Source organism: Otolemur garnettii, unplaced genomic scaffold (genome assembly GCF_000181295.1).
Source record: "Otolemur garnettii isolate 467f Iridium unplaced genomic scaffold, OtoGar3 scaffold00006, whole genome shotgun sequence".
Classification (NCBI taxonomy): Eukaryota; Metazoa; Chordata; class Mammalia; order Primates; family Galagidae; genus Otolemur; species Otolemur garnettii.
Window position 1 is genome coordinate 20,432,223 of NW_003852401.1, and position 19,357 is coordinate 20,451,579.

A 19,357-nucleotide genomic window follows, 5' to 3' on the forward strand; every position below is an offset into this window, starting at 1 on the left:
AAAAAAAAAAAAAAAAAAAAAGTCTTGACATCTTTGACCAATGAACATGAATTATGAAAATGTGTATTATGTAACACATTAAAAAAATATGGCACTTAATGGGGAAATGTATAAACCCAAACTTTATAGCAAGTACTCTCTATTCCCTGACAAACTACTTTGTTAATGACCAATATTTTCCTGGACTTCCATGTGTCTATAATATGGGTAGTATGTAATTCCTATAATGTGCTAGACACTCATCTACAGTGGCAATAAGAAAACAAAGTCTCTACTCTCAGGGAACTTTTAGTCCTATTCTGCAGACTAAGGGTAGCTGCAGAAGACCTCTCTGAGAAGCGTATTATTTATGCAGGCTTAAAGGATATGAAGGAGTAAGCCACATGAAGACAAGAAAGCATTCCAGTCAGAAAGAATATGCTGAAAAGGCTTAGGGCAGCAACAAATTGAGCGTGTTTTACTAGCACAGAGACTACTATAGTCAAAACAGTCTGGACACAAAAAGGTAGCAAGAGAAGACCACAGATGAAGGTTGGGCTGCTGATCACATAGGGCCTTGGGCAGTAGTTTGTATATAAATGTACACACATACATATGGATTTAAAGTCACTGTTGGCTAAAACCCAGTTTTCTGGCTTATTTGAAGAGTAGGGGCACAAAACTTGTCCAGAGCAATAGTATATCAACTTTCAAAGCAACTGCTAGCAACAAAGTCAGAAGAATCTGACCATGACAGGTCAAATAGATAGAACTAGTGGGATATCACCTAGGAGGAAGAGAATTCCATGGGCACTCAGGTAGCTTTTTCTTCCATTTATATTTGCTACTTATCCTCTTGCCTACACACAGATAGAAGTCACCTGAGTTATCATAACCTGTATCCTTTATGCCCAGAGAATAATTAGACTGATAAACAACAGCTCACTGTATTTTAACTTCTCTAAGTGATAAGTCTAACCTAACAAAGTCAGAGTCTCTTATACCTGGGTCTCTTGGCTAAAAAGTAATTCCACATAGTGAAATCACTTTTCCTATGTCCTCATTCTACCAAAGATAACCAAACATATCACATTCATAGATTTATAGGCAAAGGAAATGATAATTCCAATTAACCCCATTTCAGACACATATGAGATGTTCTAACCAATGAAATCAAAGAAAAAAAAGGATTGGGAAGAAGAAATCACTAAGTTGACAACAAGATGGATTTTCAAGAGCGGCTATTAGAGCTTACCCACAATAGTTGTATATCAACCATTTTGGAGGGAAAGAAAACAGAAAAGTAATCCTATTACAAATGATATGAGGTCAGTATCTAATAGAACATTCAAATTTATAAGCAAAATTGAAGTCACAATAAAAGCAAGTGAATAAGAAATGAACAGGCAATTCACATCTGAAGCCTCCAACTTTGGGCACTTGATAATTTCACTTTAAAATTTTATGACTGCTTGAAAATGAGAAAAAACTTTACCAATATAAAATATTTAAGCAAATCAATGCTGGCTTATTTTATCCCTAAGTTGAACATAGAGGTTTGAAAATTGTGCTGATTTGCTTGAAACTTATGCTACTAGGCAGGCAATTCTGTACTATAACAAAAACTTTCCTGGTGAGTTTTACAGCTGACGTTTCACAGCTGAAAATTCCTCCTAGGACTAGTACACCTTAAGTACTATTTTAAATTCAGGTACAGAGAAGTCAAAACCCAACATCTATGAGGCTTAAATTTATAACCACTTAAATTTATTGCTTTAGATTATGTTTGAAAGGTGGTAACACTAGATGAGAAAACTGAATAGAAACATCAAGTTTTGACTGATTAGTGAAAATCATACTAGGTAAAAAAATTATTTTCATTATTTGTTAATATTAGAATGTTATTTAAAAAAAATCTTTACATACTGGTCCTTCCGCAAGAGATGCAAGCACTTCATCCCACAGCTTCTGGTTTTGACAGTCCTCTCTTATTAGATGTTGTTGCTGAGGAGTTAGTTGGAAAGCCTCAACTGCTTCTGCTGAATCTGATGCTTTGAACCCTTTGGAGGCACTTGGACAGTCTTCTAGGTTTGCTTAAGAAAATATGTCAGCAGACTTATAAGTAGTTCTAAGCAGAATTATGAAATAAGAATTAACTGGCACCAGGAATGACTTTCCCTGGAGTTTAGGATACTGGATTTGCTGCTATTCTGGCTCTGAACTATTAAAAATACACAAAAAGACCCACCCTCTAACCCCCCAAAGTATTTGCGTTTAATTTCTGAGTCTCAATTTATTCTCTTAATATTTTTCTTTATTAAAAAGTTTTTTAGGAGAGTGGTGCCTGTGGCTCAAAAGGGTAGGGTGCTGGCCCCATATGCTGGAGGTGGTGGGTTCAAACCCAGCCCTAGCCAAAAAAAAAGTTTATTAGGATTTATGTTCTTCCATTATTACCTACCATCTGAAGTTGGCCTTTTTGTGGCTCCACAGGCCTGCTTCTTTGACTGTCCTTTACTCTTCTTCCCTTCCTTATCTGAAGGGTAACCTGCTGGATACTGATGGGAAGGAGAAGTACAATGTAGATTTGAGCTTCACAGAGAAGGGGGTTCTAGATCCTCCTGAGAAATTTTTAATAAGGAAAGGGGGACTGCACTTTCCCCAAACCAAAAGATTTTAACTAAAGAAAGAATATAGACATTTAAAGAAAAGAGTTCAAAAGGACAGATGACTATTCAAATCCCAAATTCAGGGTAAAACCACAGAGCTTTGACTGCTAACAGATTATATCTTATAATACAATGATCTTAGTTTCAGGTCTAAGAAAACAAAGATAAGTCTTTAAGAGTTGTGACTAGGTAGCTTAAAGTTTAAGAGAAGAAAAGTAAAATCTAGAGATGAAGATAAGTGAGGATCAATCACAGAGCACAACAGATGGTAATCAAATAGATGGGATTATAGTAAGTTGTATGGAGTTAATCAAAAACACAACCAAAAACATTAAGAGTCAAATTTCTTACCTCCCAAGATAAGTGGGGGTGGGGGTTTTGGAAGACCGAAAATGACTAAATTGCTAGCTTTTCTACCAGCTAAGGGTTATACTTTAAAGAAATTCTATTATCCTGATGTTTTCAATAGCTACCTTTTTTGCAGGAGTGGGGCATGCTTTGTGATAATGCTCATGCTTAAAAACTCAATGTTTTAGGCATAAGTGATATAAACATCAATGATATTATAAACTCATCATAGATGGGCTCACATGCTTCTGCTCTGAACATTGGGATATAAAAAACCTTTTGAAATGAATTTGGCAATTTTTTTTATATTTAGTTATAAAAAGTATAAGTTTGGTAGTTATTTTAGCAGATAATGGCTCTTATTTAAATAATCAATTCTATGCGTTTAAAAAGAAAAATACAGAAACAAGATTTGCACTAGAAGACACACACTCACCTGCCTGGGTGGTCAGACACTTGCCCATAGTTCAGCCCCTACACATGCAGTGTAGGCAGAGCCAAGGGAAATGACAAAGCTGGCAGTCTTTACAGGAAGCACACCAATGGGGAATGATGGGGGATGAACTCAAACCATGCTCTGAAGTCAGTGTCAGGGACAAAATCTAGGGTATACAGGCAGTGAAGGGGAAATGCAGCCATACCATCCACTATGCATACAAAACCAATAAAGTCTTTCATGAGTTAATAGCTGAACATGGGTAAAGGGGAAAAAAAGGAAAAGCACTAAAGGTGGTAGCAGGGCAGGGAAGCAGCTTTGCGGGGGAAGAGAAAAAAAGGGGTGAGGAAAAGTGAGAAGGGTAGAAAGCAGATCACTCCTATAAGCCTCTTTCCCACCCTTCCCCTACCAAACACACCCCTGCACCCTCTAAAATGAACATCCCTTCTCCTATACCTAAGTTTTATGAATCCTTTTCCCTCACACTTCATTTCCAAAATGAAGTAGAAATATTCTACTTTTTGTTGACAAGCCCAGCTTTTCCCAGTATAATCCTTGGTCCAAGAACAGGATGACACCTAGAATGCCACCTTTTCACTTCTTGATCTTCTGTATATTTGCATAATCTTATTCCTCACCCCTTATAGTCTACTGATCAACTGCTGTGGGTTATATCCAGTGTTAGGGCATACCGGACAGTAAAGGTGTACAATTTTATGAACATATAAGTAGCCTAGGCAAAAATAATCTAACCTGTAAACGCAGACATAATCTCCTTGACCGTTCTATTCCTTCTGAGGTCCAAGGAGCAGGTTCAACATCATCTCTTCTTAAAAGATATCGCCAAACTAAGAATCCATGGCTTGATGAAATCTCTGGCCAGTATTTCACCACCTAAATCAAAATGTATCAGTACTGGTTTGAGTTGTAAAGTTTAGATTTATTAATAATATCACCACATTAGTGTTATAAGTAAACTTGCCAGAACTACATGCAATTCAGAAGGTACTTGTTTTCCTGTAAAATAAGTCAAAAATATCCTCTAAAATACTGTTTTGATCTAATCCCTATTAAGACAGTTCCTATATAAGTGTAGATGGCTATATAGTAACAAATTATGCTCATAGGTAGATTAAAATGGTGGCAGCATATATTCCCTCTCTTCTTTTTTTTTTTTTTTTTTTAACATTTTGAGACAGAGTCTCACTTTGTTACCCTTGGTAGAGTGCCATGATGTCATAGCTCACAGCAACCTCTAACTCCTGGGCTCAAGTGATTCTCTTGCATCAGCCTCCTAAGTAGCTGGGATTACAGGCGTCTGCCACAATGCCCGGCTATTTTTAGAGACAGGGTCTCACTCTTGTTCAGGCTGGTCTTGAACTCCTGAGCTAAGGCAATCGGTCCACCTCAGCCTCCCAGAGTGCTAGGATTACAGTAGTGAGCCACTATGCTCAGGCTTCTTTGTTTTCTGCGACAGAGTCTTGCTCTGTCACCAAGGTAAAGTGCAGTGGCATGACAGCAGCTCACTGGACCTCAAACTTCTGGGCTCAAGCCATCCTCCTGCCTGAGCCTCCCAAGTAGCTGAGACTACCGGTATACACCATGACACCTGGCTAGTTTTTCTTTGTTTAGTAGAGATGAGTTCTTGCTCTTGCTCAGGCTGGTCTTAAACTCTAAGCTTAAGCAATCCTCCCATCTCAGGCTTCCAGAGTGCCAGCACTACAGGAGCCATCATGCCCAGCTGATACCCTGATTTTTAAACAAAGCCTGCAAATCTATTTTTATTATAATGTGCTCTGATTTGAAAATCTATTACAATTAAAATGACTCTGAAAGAATCGAGGTCTATAATAGCCAAGTGATGTAAATGGTTTTATCATAAGAGAATATATATTTAAATCTTAACCCCTAATATAACTCTGTTCTTTGGAACTTTGTATAACCTTAAAAAAAAAAAAGTTTGCTTTGTGTATCTGTTTTGGAGAAAGTAGAATTAATTATGATGGCTACTATTTCCTCTAACCCACCCATAGTCGTTCCCTGTGGCAACCTTGCCTCGAAACCCAGGAAGAATGACAAACAACATGTCATGCCAGATAGAGCACCTTATAAATGCCATCATATCTGTTGCCTTCTTCAGGAGCATATTTGCTGATCTTCCTCCCTTTAAAACTGCGTATCACTCTGACTGGCTTACCAGCTCTCCAATTCCGAGACTCTGCTCCAATTTTATCATCCAATGGAGCATCACAGTTTAGGGCCAATGCCCTAAAAAACAAAACAAAAGTCTTTATACCAAGTAATTTTTCTTCTAGTATATAATGGAGTCATTAGCACAATTAAAAGGTGAATTATGCCTTACCTGATGGTCAAGATTCTATGATTCTTTCCATATTATTCCAGATAATAGGATTATGCTTTCCCCCACCAGCAGAGAAGACAAATCAGTTTTCTGATGTCATCCCCAAGCCAGGGGATTGGTTCTCAGATAGCCTGTAGGGTTCTTCTGAAAGTAATAACATCTGTGCCACGTATAATAGAAAACAACTAGAAATACATGGAATTTTCTTTAAATAACGTTTTTTGAGGGAAGGGAGAACTAAAGCAAGTGATTGTTTTAATGGTTATTTTTGATAAGGGAGTGAGATAAATTGCTGGGATAATGTTGAAAGAAATCCAGAAATATAAATTTGTCATCAAGGTTAAAATGATCTTCCTAGGTCTATTTCCCACATTCCAGATATAAAAAGATTCCTAAAAGTTTAAAAGATTAAGAACAAGTACAGTATGAGATATTCTTTAAAGGCCTCTATTAAAAAGATAAATTTAAACAAGACCGAAGCATCCAAATGCCTGTGCTAAATCAAGACAAAGACTTTCCTTTCTTAGAGTTAGGATCTCACTCTATTGCCCAGGCTGGAATGAAGTGGTATGATCACAGATTACTATAACCTCGAACTCTTGGGATTAAGCAACCACTTGTCTTAGCTGAGACTATAGGCACACATCATTGGGCCTGGTTAATTTTTTGTAGAGATGAGGGTCTTGCTATGGTGCCCAGGTTGGTCTTAAACTCTTGGCCTCAAGTGATCCTCTTGCCTCAGCTTCCCAAGGCACTGGGATTACAGGCATGAGCCAGTGTGCAAAGCCAATGAAGATTTTAGTCTGGTTGAGATTACTATGTTTTACTGATGACACACAGACAAGGAGGAACACTGAGTTGGAAGAAGCACCTGACTTAGCTGGAACTTCCTTAGTATGTGTCTTCACTGGGTAGTAATAAATTAGTGAGTTTATCAGATGTTAGAAAGTCCTCTTTTTGAAAACCTCGTCCTACTAAAATCTCTTTTAAAATACTAGTTTTAGAATCTGTTTAAAACTAGTATTTTCCTTTAAGACAGCTACTTCATAACTTAAGTGAAAAGAAAACATTAAGAATATGTAAAGTTAAAAGAAGCACACCTAATCTGGTGAAATCATAGGATACAAAATAGTTCTTCAGGGTATAATTCCTCTCATTCAGGCTCAAATTAAAAATAGACCTTAAAACTGAATGACCAACCTATTGAAAAGAAATCTCTTGACCACAGTTATCTTTTAAAAGTAAATGAACTTACTTTGTTTTTTAAAATAACTTTTATAGCTGTAGTCAAAGAGTTAAAGCTTACCAAGTTATCTTTAGCTTAAAGGGAGATGCATTAAAACTATGGAAGGTAGAAGAAAATATAGCTATCACCTCTAGGGCTAGAATTATGTCTTACTAATGAAATATCTACTGATATATACATACTTTATCTTCTTAAAGAGCTGGGATAAGTACTGCCTTCATGTCACTGGGTGGAATGCTTTGAATGCTCATAGGTACTTTTAATTATAATTATTACCCTCTCTAACCGGCACTGTTAACTCACTTCTAGCTTCAGATAAATATACAGGATATACAAGTATGTGAAGAGTAGAAGAGGATGAAAGTAGGCAAAACAGCAATAAAGCTCATGCATCACTCTATCTACAGCTCAACCGGTCAGTTGCCATTAATTGCCCTGATAAAGAATAGCCAGATAACCTTGCTGCACTTGACAGTTTCTTAAAAGTGGAAGAACTAGAAGAACTAGGACTAAGTTTCTCAGAAGGAAGGAGGTGTCACATTACCTCTTAGCAAAGAAGCAAAAATGAACTGAACCATACACTGTTTGGAGAAGAGTATACTATGGGTCAGGCTTTCTTCTCAGTTTGCATGTTTCTAAGACACAGGTACTTTTGTTCAAAAAGTCTTAAAACCACAAGGTGTATTCATAACACAATGTGACTGACTGAATGTTTAAGTCTCTATGATATGTCAATCCTAAATTGTTCTGACTTACTATTTCATTTTCACTACTCTCTCTTTAATAGCAAAGATTTTTACTGCTTGTCAATTATTTTCTAATGAGATTGTAAGAATACTTATTAGATCGTCCAAAAGCTTGAAAGGAATCTTAACATGTATATTGTAAGGGTGGGTATAAAAGAAGTTTCATTCAAACAAAATAATCTATTATTAAAGGGAAAATATTTTCAGATTTGACAATTCGAAAAGGCCCTTTTGCCAATTCAAGATACATTTTCATTGACAAAAGCAAAGTATTTCTTCTAAGATCATTCCTCTTGAAGAGTTACTTTCTCGCTAAAGAACAGCTAGGGACTAAATTCCTGCACCTCAGGAATGTTTTCACCAGCAAATCTGACCTGTCTCCTCTGCTGGTTCAGTAAAAATAATCCTACTGTCAGAAATAATATAGAAGACATAAAAACAGATTCTTTGTAACTTGATATGCAATAAAGTCTTGAAATTATACTGGTATATTCTTTACTTCACACGGTAATCAGAAATTAAGGGGATAGTACTTAAAACCGAGTGAATTTGACTGAACATGAAATATACTTTTAATCCACAAAATACTCTAACTTTATGAAATGATTACAAAATTTTCAGCACAACAAATTATAATATAATCTTTGCTGTCTGACAGTTTGGGTTACTTATCTATTACTGATGTTGGTATCCACACTCACTGACAAAAATGAAACTGTTTTGGAAAATTATTAAATTTTCTGTTTCCATGGGAGCTGTATTTCTATGGAATGAATGTCAGTACAAGGTGGCTTTTTTGTAATGCCTTAAAGGGGATTTAGTTAGAAAAGACTGTAACTAAACAAACATTTCCTTTTGTAAACATTCAGAAGATATCTTGTTGGTATAAACCATGAAAGTACCTTGAGTGCAGTTCTGACTAAGCTATCTGATATATCACTTATGAATGTAAATGTGGCTCCCTTATTTCACACAGATGTTGAGTTTTCTCTAAAAAGAAGTGTGTCACTTTAAAAGTTAAATCTGTGTTGAGAAGAACATCACTTTTGCTTTCATTTGTGGGATATTAGACATGCCACCTTGTCTTTAATTTCACTTAAATCATAGGCTCCTTTCCTTCAGAGGTGTCTACATGTTTTCAAATGCACAGTACATGTGTTAAGACTGGCAATTGTGCCATTTAAAGAATAATGGTATAAAGAATTAGGATGCCTATAGACAATGATATAATCAGACAATGGAATTTTAATTTCAGATCTTTAACTCTCAACATAAGATTCTCTCTTACAAATTATAGTCCTATAATCAAACTTTTATACAATGTTATGTCCAAATTCTAAATAGTCTTTAGAGTAGTACCTGTTCATGTTTGTTAATGTTTGATCAGCTGATGGTGCGCCAATTCTTTTATTGCCAGCCAGATTTTTACCACCACTTCCAGTGTATGTGAATTCATCACCTCGGTCCTATAAGAGAAGATTTTCTGCATTAAGACACCTAAACTCAGGTTATAGTTATAATTTCACCCATTCTTCTTTTTTTTTAAAGACAGAATCTCACTTTGTTGCCCTGGGTAGAGTGCCATTGCATCACAGCTCATAGCAATCTCAAACTCTTGGGCTTAAACAATTCTCTTGCCTCAGCCTCCCAAGTAGCTGGGAATAGAGGTACCCACCACAATACCTGGCTATTTTTTTGTTGTGGTTGTTGTTGTTTAGCAAGCCCAGGCCGGGTTCGAACGTGCCAGCCCCAGCATATGTGACTGGTGCCCTATCCACTGAGCACGAGTGCTAAGCCAATTTCACCAATTCTTATTTCAAAGTCAAGATATTTGATTAGAATGATTTGATGTGTTCTTTTCAGGTATCTATCAAGATAATGCAAAATTCAAGTGCAATCTTATGTGAAGTATACCTTCAAATTATACTACCAGACCTAAAGTTTCACTTTAAGTTGGAATTTCCAACATCTCCTCCCCATGGCTATTCTTATGCTAATTATGCATTTAAATAATCTATAGGCTGTTATGAGATAAGGCCTTATTGGTTGGAAATACTTTATTTATTTATTTTGAGACAGAGCCTCAAGCTGTTGCCCTGAGCTGAGTGCTGTGGCATCACAACTCACAGCAACCTCCAACTCCTGGGCCCAACAATTCTCCTGCCACCACCTCCCAAGTAGTTGGGATTATGGGTGCCTGCCACAAGGCCCAGCTACTTTTTGGCTGCAACTGTCATTGCTTGGAGGGCCCAGACTGGATTTGAACCCACCAGCTCAGGAGTATGTGCTGGCACCTTAACTGCTTGGGCAGGGCATTGAGCCTGGAAATACTCTATTTAACATTAAAATAAACTTATTGATACTAGCTTATAGGTTCTTTTTATATATATTTAATAGTATTACTTTGATAAACATTCAATAACTGAATTCTCAACTGCCATACCTAAGTTTGTTGCCAAATTTCAAGGTTTTTTTTTTTTTTTGAGACAGAGTCTCACTATGTTGCCCTCAGTAGAGTGCTGCAGAGTCACAGCTTACAGTAACCTCAAACTCTTGGGCTTAAGCGGTTCTCTTGCCTCAGCCTCCCAAGTAAATGGGAATACAAGTGCCCGCCACAACGCCAAGCTATTTTTTGTTGTTGTTGTTGCTGTTGTTTTAGTTGGCAGGAGCCAGGTTTGAACCCGCCACCTTTGGTGTATGTGGCTGGCACTGTAACCACTGTGCTACGGGCACTGAGCCCAAATTTCAAGTTCCGATCTTGACACTAAATTTTATAAAGCAAGTTTACCTAAAAATCTCACTGAAATTCTAATACCATAAGTTCTTTAACATTTCATATCCAATGGGTTCATCCATATGGCATTCAGATAAAATAGTGACCTACCATTAAAAAGAAGATTACGGAGAAATATGAAAACTAAGAAGAGGTATAAAATGCCTATTAAATGTAAAATAAAATATATGCCATAAGAAAATGTTATATAAACTAGCTCCACAATTATTTTGGTAGTAACTAGAAATTTATATGGATATTAAAGTCTCTTCCTAATTCAATATTCAAATTGAGAGAACTACCAGTATGCAATAAATTCTATTAACACTAAACAGTGATTTTTTTGTATTTATTTTTTTTTTGGTAGAGACTGAGTCTCACTTTGTTGCCCTTGGTAGACTGCCGTGGCGTCACACAGCTCACAGCAACCTCCAACTCCTGGGCTTACGTGATTCTCTTGACTCAGCCTCCCAAGTAGCTGGGACTACAGACACCTGCCATGACATCTGGCTATTTTTTGGTTGCAGTTCAGCTGGGGCTGGGTTTGAATACGCCACCCTTGGTATATGGGGCCAGCTCCCTACTCACTGAGCGACAGGTGCCGTCCAATAGTGATTCTTTTTTAAAGAAAGATCATTTTAATTAGAGCAGATAGAACTTAGACTATGATGTTTTCTCTCTAAAATTCTTAGTTGTGACAGAAGTCAATTGTTTACAAGTTGTTTTCCTTTTGGATTAAGAGTCACAACTAAAGTCTTAAAGCTTAAAAAGTGTTTTTATTGGTACAAAAACCTTGAATATCTCAATATTAAAGTTTATTTTTTTAAAAAGGTATTAAGGAGTTTCATCTTTAGTGTGTATTCTATGTAAAGGAATCCTAATAAACAAGTATATCTAGAATAGTTGAGACAACTTCTGAAATTGATCAAAAGCAGTTTTCCACAAGGTATCTGGATTGACTCCAAAATAACCTTGTCAACTTTAAGTTATAATCATGGGAATGCTATAAAGAAAAAGCGCAAACTAGGAGAGCATAGTGAAAGCAATCTAGGTGAAACAATATTTAAAACATAGTTCTTCAAGCAGTGAAAAATCAAGTAAACATGGTTAAAATTCTACATTATTCACTCATTTGTTCTTAATCATTACACCAACAAAAACTTTAAATTATCCTGGGGAAATAAAGAATTGCCAGACTGTCAGAGCTCAGCCAATATTACTCGAGATTATTTTGCCTATGAAAGATGATCACCTTAAATATGTTACATCTTCTAGTTCATGATCCACTAGATCAGTGGTTCTCAACCTTCCTAACGACTCGACCCTTTAATACAGTTCCTGTGGGTCGTGCTGCTGCACTAGATTGTGCCCTGTGAGGGAGAAACCTCAACAAGGCTGCTGCCTGAACAGAGTTCACATAAAGAAGCTACATAAGGGGCACGGTGCTGCTCTGGAACACTTAATTCTTCTTGTATTTTCCAACCTCTATTCTTTTCCTAAGGTGCCAGAGCACCTGCCTAAGACAATAAGCTAAATGTTCCATTCCTGTCATCCATCACCCTCACTAGGTAGAAGACCATCTCAATCTTCTCAACCTCCGTACTAAAGATTGCCAGATAAATCATTCTAAAGCACAATTAAGATCATTAATTTTTTCCCAGATTCCTTTATTGATTCCTTAAATCAAGGCAGTCTAGAACGTATCTTCAATTTTTGCCAGTTTCTCTCACAATATCATTTATATGCCTACAAGACCGAGTACTACCACTACCACTAATAACACTGTCTAGCACTTATTATGGTGGGGGGGGGTTAGGCATTTTACATATAATTAATTTAAAGCATTATTAAAAAGGCATTTTACATTTAATTAATTTAAGCCCCACAGAAAACCTATGAATTATTATTATTATTATTATAGACAGAGTTTTACTTTGTCACCCTCGGTAGAGTGCTATGAAGTCACAGCTCACAGCAACCTCCAGCTCTTGGGCTTAGGTGATTCTCTTGCCTCAGCCTCCTGAGTAGCTGGGATTATAGGCGCCCACCACAATGCCTGGCTATTTTTTTGTTCCAGTTTGGCCAGGGCCGGGTTTGAACCCACCACCCTCGGTACGGTATACGGGGCCGGTGCCCTACTCACTGAGCCACAGGCGCCATCCTGAAGTATTATTATAAGCTCTACTTTACAGATGAGACAGATGTAACTTGCCTAAGGCCACATAGCTAGGAAAAGAAGCCCCAGGCTCTAAACACAAACCCAAAACAACATGGTTTCAGAGTTTTCTCCCTATCACTGAACAAACTACTTCTCAGGAAAACTGAGAAGATACAAATCATCTTTCTGGGTCCTCATTTCTCAAGAGGGTTCACCTAAATAGGGTACTAAAACTAGCATTTGATTAATTCTCAAGTAAAATATTAACTTGACTAACAGCAGGTACTCAAGAGTTTCATGCCCATTAATCCAAAAAGAACAAAGATCATTGGCTCCATGAATATTATACCAAATCAAGGTTTCAGAATAAATTTTCTTTCTTTTTTTTTATTGAGACAGTTTCACTATGTCACCCTTGTTAGAGTACAGTGGTGTCACAGCTCACACCAACCTCAAACTCTTGGGCTTAAGCAATTCTCTTGCCTCAGCCTCCCAAGTAGCTGGGACTATAGGTGCCCGTCACAATGCCTAGCTATTTTTTGGTTGCAGTTGTCATTGGTGTTTTAGCTGGCCTGGGCCAGGTTCAAACCTGCCAGCCTCGGTGTATGTGGCTGGTGCTCACCCACTGAGCTATGGGCACTGCCCAGAATAAAGTTTTTCTTGAATGTGAAGCTTATTTAGGTTTCCCTCACCTACTTCTATAGCTATGACTTGCTTATAATACAAAGATTCAGTTCACAAATATTAATTGCAGCTTTATCCATAATAGCTGAGAACTAGTTGTGATAATATAATACAGTCTTGCAAGGTGTCACCTTTACAGGGAACTCGGTAGAGGGCACAGGGTCTCTGCATTTCTAATGCTACAGGTGACCCTATAATTATGTCAAAGTAGTAAGTTTAATTTAAAAAAAAGCTCTCTAGAGAATTATTTTTCTTATCAGTTACCAAATGTACTGTAAGTCAAATTAGTCATGTATAGATTAAACACTGCCAACTGATTTACCATATAACTTGCATATAACTGATCACTTCAACATAAAAGCTATGCTAAAAAAAGATAGTATTTGATATATCCTAGACAAAGCTTTTGTATTTTACTGAATGATCAAGGCACGTTCTAAAGGAACAAGGTTATATGATGACTTACTACTTCATCTGCAAATCCACCAGCCAGGACAAGAGAATAAGCTCCATCATTACTTCGACCGTGAATTCCACCAACATGGGGCCTATGAACACCTGCTTCACTCACCTGTAAGTAAAAAAAGGGTCTCAGAATACGTTTGAACAGCTAAGTTACATTTACAAAATACTTTCATATACATTACTGATATCTAGATGCCCAAGAACTGAACCTCACCTCGAGTTCTATCTTGCTCTCTTATTTTGTTTCTCCCCAAATTTATCCTTTCAGTGAGTTGATAACGCTACTACTGACTGAACTGAGAAGCCTGAGTTACATAATAGGTAGTAAAAAAATCATCCTCTTACATCTTTTGGAATTCAGTGGGCCAGATCTCTTCCTGTATTTCATGTCTTTATAGGGCTTTGTTCTCTGCCTTTTTTCCAAGTCAAAAAATGTAGGTGTGGCCAAGGGCAGTGGCTTCTGTCTGTAATCCTACCACTTTGGAGGTCGAGAAGGGAGGATCACTTGAAGCCAGGAGTTCAGGACTAGCCTGGGCAACATAACTAGACACAAGAATTCTCTACAAGAATAAAACAATTAGCTGAGTGTGGCGGTGCACATGTATAATAACCCCAGTTGCTTGGGAGGCTAAGCCAGGAGGACTGTTTTAGTCCAGAAATTTGAGGTTTCAGTGAGCTGTGATTATGCCACTGCACTCTGGCCTAGGCAAAAGAGTGAAGACTGCCAAAAACAAAAAACAAAATAAAACAAAACAAAAACCCAAGAGTTATTAGCCTAATTCTTTTTCTTTATTCCTCAAACCTACTTTGGTCACAAGACTGCTCAAATTCATCTATTTCAACTTCCACTTCTTAATCTGCATCATGAATGCTTACAATAGACCCCTTTTCACTGCCTCCAGCTGTGCTCCTTCAAACCCAGTCTATCACAAACAGAATGGTCCTTTGAAGAACAATTCTGCTTTTGACTTTCAATTGCTTAAAATACATTAAATGGGCTCAGCACTGTAGCACAGTGGATATGTTGCCAGCCACATACACAGAGGCTGGAGGGTTCAAACCTGGCCTAGGGCAGCTAAAGAACAATGACAACTGCAACAAAAAATAGCCGGGCATTGTGGTAGGCACCTATACTCCCAGCTACTTGGGAGACTGAGGCAAGAGAATTGCTTAAGCCCAAGAGTTTGAGGTTGCTGTGAGCTGTGACAGCACAGCACTCTACTGAGGGTGATGTAGTGAGACTCTGTCTCAAAAAAAAAAAAAATTAAATACATTAAATGGCCCCACGGTATCAAGCCCAAGTTAGGCATTATACATTAACCTCTTTCAATCTGGCTCTGTTTTCCCAGCCTTATCTCTAGCTTTTTCTTCATAGAACCTATGTGCTTGAGCCAAAACTATTCAAGGTAATGTAAATATGCTATCCATTTCTAGTTTACTCATACTATCTATACTTCAATGGTCAAATGCTTTTCCCCCCTATATCTTTAATTCTGCCTCACTGCAACAAGCATCACTCCTTTGCTTCAGTGAGGCAGAATTAAAGATATATGGGAAACTCCTGAGAAAGGTATTGTAGTTCACCTGTTTCTCGTACAATCGTTCTTTGAGTAAAGAAAGATGAAATTTAAGCAGTGGGCTTGGGAAAAGGTGGCATTTTAGAGGCCAAGAGCAGCTGATAAGAGCAACAGAACGTGAAAAGGGTTAGGCCTTAGAAACCCAGACAATTCAGCAGAAGACAGGGCCATTTGATTTCTCCAGCTCAATAATGCTGGTAAAATTTTTCTCTGAATCTTAGCATCCTAGTTGCTCAGGCAAATATCATAGTCATCTTAGGTCATAAGGGGACTTTCAGAGTTTGGGAATAAAGAAGAGACAAGTTTACCAAAAAACAAACAAACAAAAAAAAAGCAAAAAAGGCAGCAACTAAAAATACATCAAATGTGCTTTTACTGTGTTTACAGTATTATATCCTCTATGTAACATTTTATTGTATTTATAGAATTAAACTTAAAATATTTTAAACACTGAATACTGATTCACCCAAAAGTACAACACAACAATTGCATATATGAGAGGACAGAGTATTAAACTAAATGGTCATCTTCCATAGAAGTTAATCAAACTATAATATGAACAAAGAAGTATAAACATGTTATTTAGAAATAAGAAGGTAAACCCAGAGGAATTAACTAAAATTTTAAAGTAGTTACCTCTGAGAAATAGACAATGAGGTTCAGAAGTAGGGTGGATTTTTAAAACATAAATCATACACTAATACTTTACTTTCCAAGCTATGTATATGTACCGTTGGCCCTCTATATCTACAGGTTGCACATCTGCAGATTCAATCAAGGATAGAAAATACTCTGGGGGAAAAAAAATTGATAGTTGTGTATATACTGAACACATACACACTTTTTGTCATTATTCCCTAAACAACAGTGTAACTACTATATACATAGCATTTATAAATACTATGCCATTTTATAAAAGGACTTGAGCCATTTGTAGATTTGAGTAGGTGTGGGGGATCCCAAAAATCAGTACCTAAAGATACTGAAGGACAATCATACATTATTATTTGAAATTATATTCAAGTCTACATACCAGGGCCATTCAATATAAAAAAGCCTCTCTCAAAGTTCAAGATCTTGGGTGTCTCTAATTAGAAATGGTTCTACCTGGGGGGCGCCTGTGGCTCAATGGGTAGGGCGGGTGTGTGAACCAGTGTGGCGACAAAAAATATAGCCGGGCATTGTGGTGGGCACCTGTAGTCTCAGCTACTCAGGAGGCTGAGGCAAGAGAATCGCCTAAGCCCAGGATTTAGAGGTTGCTGTGAGCTGTGACACCACAGCACTCTACCAAGGGCGATAAGTGAGACTGTCTCTAAAAAAAAAAGAAAAGAAAAAAAGAAATGGTTCTATCAGAGACTTTTTCTTTCACACCAAGTTTTCCATAAAATTACCTTTCTAAGATAGTTAGGAATAAATACAACACAGCCTTTCTCAAGTTGAAGGAGGAAATAATTTTATGCCCTCTGCCTAATTATCTTGTACACGGTTTTGTTCAGGAGGATAAGCCCCAAAGAAAACAGCTGAAGCGGCTCAGCACCTGTGGCTCGGCACCTGTGGCTCAAGTGGCTAAGGCGCCAGCCACATACACCTAAGGTGGCAGGTTCGAATCCAGCCCAGACCCGCCAAACAACAATAATGGCTGCAACCAAAAAATAGCCGGGCGTTGTGGCGGGCGCCTGTGGTCCCAGCTACTTGGGAGGCTGAGGCAAGAGACTCGCTCGAACCCAGGAGTTGGAGGTTGCTGTGAGCTGTGATGCCATAGCACTCTACCCAGGGGGACAGCTTGAGGCTCTGTCTCAAAAAAAAAAGAGAAAACACCTGAAGCAAGCTTAGAGTTCAGTCACATTAAATGATAATTTACTACATGACTTAAAAAAAATTTAATGTTTGGAGTTCTAAATATTAAATTTTTGGCAAAAATTCTTTAGAAAGTTTAATTATATTGACTACCATAACTATAATAGAACAGTAAAACAAAGTGATATGTTTTCCTTTGTTAACCTCTGGGAAGAATAAACCCATTCTAAAGAAAATCTTTCATTCTAACAACTGAATACCATGTGTTACCAGCTAGGTTCATTTATAATCAATAGACATTAACACTGCTACAATTTGAACTACACCCAATTTTACCCTTTCAATTAAGCCAATTTTAAGACATACCTGAACTCTAAATCTCCAAGTTGATCCAACGGGAATACCAGGAATAGGTCCATAATGATTAGAAGGAACAATAGTACATTCTCTTGTACGACCAACACAAGCCATTCCCTAAAAGTCATGAAACAAGCTGTTTAAGAAATCAGTTATGTTAAAATGTTACTTACAAAATGACCCATTTTGCAACACATGAATAAAATATAATTGTTCATGTATTTATGTACCGCCAATATTAATGACTATACTGCTTAATCTTTTGTATCATTATTACTATTGGTGTTGAAATACGATATATTATAACTTATTACTTAGAAAAAATGAATTTCTTCTTTACCCTGCCCCAGTCTCTCCGGCTTTCAGTACTAGCTGATGGCATCTTTGCTTTCTTTTTACTCATCTTGAGTCCTTCACCAGCCTTTACAACCTCACTGGAATCAGTTTTACAGGAAGGACAATACCTTTCAAAGAAAAGAACAAAGGAATTTTGACAAAACCATATTAAGGCCAATAACAGTGTAACAACCCTTCTAGATTAGAACAGGTTTAACATGTATTACTTGGTGCATATTACAGTTTCTGCTGACATTAAAATATTAAACTTTTAAAAATATTTACATGATTAGGCTATTTAAAATATATAAAAAACATTCTTGTCATCCTTTTAGAGAACTTAAAGATTTTATTATAAATCCTCAAATTCAGTTCAAAAGCCAGACAAAACTGAGATTCAAATGGTACCCTCACACGTCACCACTAACTCTGAAGACAACAAATTGTTCACTTAAAGTTATCATTAAAACAAAAGTAGCAAGAATAGATGTTCCTAGACAAAACATTCAACAATGCCACAGATACATCTTCTCATATAAATTGGTTCTTACAATTCTCAGAGTCAAAAAATATATAGTTTATTACAAGGATAGAGAATTTCAGGATGTTTATATTAACCTTATGCCTAGCTAAATTCCACCTCCCATGCTTGTTTGTCTTTTGGCTTATTCGCAGATAATTACTGTGACTTGTATTTCATAAACTGCCTTCACACTTTTCTAAAAAAACAAAGTTTATGACCATAGAATGAGATGGGACTATTCTGTGTCACCAAGTAACAGAAAACTTTGGGAATATCCTAACAAAGATCAAATGACCATTGCCCAATTAATTTTAAATTTCTTTGTCCATACTTTCTATTTCATAATTATCTATTCCATATACCCTTTAGAGCAAGGAAGATACATCTCTATATCCACCAGTCAATCCTGACTGCCTAATTATGAAATATCTTGTTGAGTACTACAGGAAATAAAAATGGAAATAATTCAATCCCTAACCTTGGGCAAATTATGTCTGAGAAGGCACTAAATACTACAAATTAAAATATCTTCTAGTTGGGAAATTAGGAAGGCTTCCAAAAATAAATTTGTTCTAAAGACAGACTACATTTTACCTGAAGGACTCACCTTTATAACTATGATTTGATTAAAGCAGGTATTATCTGTCTGAGAAAATTAGTACAGAGGTTAAATACACAGATAACACGATTTGGAGAAGTAGAAAAGACTTAAAGGTCAAGGAGTTATAAGTGAAAGACCTTAATATGAATGTAGAGATATGTCACAGAATAATACAAGACAGTTTTCTAATTTTATCATCCTAAAGCTATCCATAAGATTCATTCCTTTAGGCTGGTGCCTATGGCTCAACCGGCTAAGGCGCCAGCCACATACACCTAAGGTGGCGGGTTCGAATCCCCAGCC

General features: G+C 37.0%; 1 protein-coding gene across 3 annotated transcripts in view; it reads right to left on the reverse strand.

The window, feature by feature from the left end:
• UHRF2 (ubiquitin like with PHD and ring finger domains 2) overlaps positions 1 to 19,357 on the reverse strand; it is an 88,483-nt gene that overhangs the window by 4,065 nt on the left and 65,061 nt on the right. The window contains exons 7-14 of one of the 3 annotated variants that reach the window (XM_012814001.2): positions 17,935 to 18,058; positions 17,604 to 17,711; positions 13,865 to 13,969; positions 9,143 to 9,249; positions 5,535 to 5,697; positions 4,183 to 4,323; positions 2,438 to 2,534; positions 1,906 to 2,072 (exon numbers count right to left, since the gene is read on the reverse strand). In XM_012814001.2, coding sequence (XP_012669455.1) covers positions 1,906 to 2,072; positions 2,438 to 2,534; positions 4,183 to 4,323; positions 5,535 to 5,697; positions 9,143 to 9,249; positions 13,865 to 13,969; positions 17,604 to 17,711; positions 17,935 to 18,058 — 1,012 coding nt within the window. Of the gene's footprint in view, positions 1 to 1,905; positions 2,073 to 2,437; positions 3,596 to 4,182; positions 4,324 to 5,534; positions 5,698 to 9,142; positions 9,250 to 13,864; positions 13,970 to 17,603; positions 17,712 to 17,934; positions 18,059 to 19,357 lie in introns of those variants that run through there. The other 2 variants (XM_023508357.1, XM_023508350.1) reach the window with 2 other exon arrangements.